Below are 922 nucleotides of genomic sequence, written 5' to 3'. Positions count from 1 at the left end.
CATGAGCAGATCCAGCCTGGCAGCCTGCGACTCGGTCTCGGTGAGACTGTTGCTGCTGCTTAGACTAAGGGAAAGCGGTAATGTGGGGCTCAGCTTGGGCCTGGAAAGGCACCGACGTGTGCGTGTGCGAGGGGGCAGAGGTTGTGCCCGGAGTAACATGCCCTCCTCTCTCCCCCAGCTATGACGACTACAACTATGGGGAGGTGAACCAGCTGCTGGAGCGCAGCCTGAAGGTCTACATCAAGACAGTGGCTTGCTACCCAGAGAAGACAACCAAGCAGACGTACACGCAGTTCTGGAGACACTTCAAGCACTCAGAGAAGGTGCTGCCCCATCCCTTCCCTCCCAGCAGGGCGTGGGGGGATGCTGAGCCCCCCACACCCTGACCTCACTCTCTCCGTGTAGGTGCACGTCAACCTGCTCTTGCTGGAGGCTCGGATGCAGGCGGCTCTGCTCTACGCCCTGAGAGCCGTCACCCGCTACATGACCTGACCAGCCCCTGCTCCCTCCTCCTCTTCATCCTCCTGCCCCGGGTTTGGGGAAAAGGCTGGCGGGAGCTGGTACCCTGACGACTTGCCTGGAATATTGTCTCACCCCTGAAGGGGGCTGGAGCTGTGGAAGGAAAGAGCGGGCTTCCCTGCCCCGCAGCGCAGGAGAGGGGACCCCAAGAAGCTGTCAGTGCCAGGAAGACCCTGAAGCTTGGCAGAGCTGGGGGTGCTCGACTGCTTTGTGCCTTTTTTGGGGGGGAGCCCAAGCAAAGCCAAACCAGGTACCCGCGGGTGCTGCCTTTGCCATTCTGTGCTGGTGTTTCACCTCTGTGCCACGTCCTGGCACCAAGACCGCTGCCATGGGGGACTGTCCTCGTGCCAGAGATCACTGGAGGGTGTCGTGGGCTTCACCCCTGCTTCTGGGAGTCTTGTGC

At 61.3% G+C, this 922-nt stretch overlaps 1 protein-coding gene across 1 annotated transcript in view; it reads left to right on the top strand.

The window, feature by feature from the left end:
- The window catches only part of LOC104494926 (sestrin-2-like), a gene marked incomplete at its 5' end in the record, with an annotated part of 2,112 nt that extends 1,620 nt beyond the window's left edge, over positions 1–492 (top strand). Inside the window, 2 exons of the mRNA XM_010137829.1 lie at positions 179–323; positions 406–492. Coding sequence (XP_010136131.1) covers positions 179–323; positions 406–492 — 232 coding nt within the window. The remainder of the gene's footprint in view (positions 1–178; positions 324–405) is intronic.
- Between the last annotated feature and the right edge of the window lie 430 nt (positions 493–922).

Source organism: Buceros rhinoceros, unplaced genomic scaffold (genome assembly GCF_000710305.1).
Source record: "Buceros rhinoceros silvestris isolate BGI_N320 unplaced genomic scaffold, ASM71030v1 scaffold44216, whole genome shotgun sequence".
In the NCBI taxonomy this organism is placed as follows: Eukaryota; Metazoa; Chordata; class Aves; order Bucerotiformes; family Bucerotidae; genus Buceros; species Buceros rhinoceros.
The sequence above is the reverse complement of the archived record's forward strand: the minus strand, read 5'-3'. Positions and strand labels throughout refer to the sequence as shown.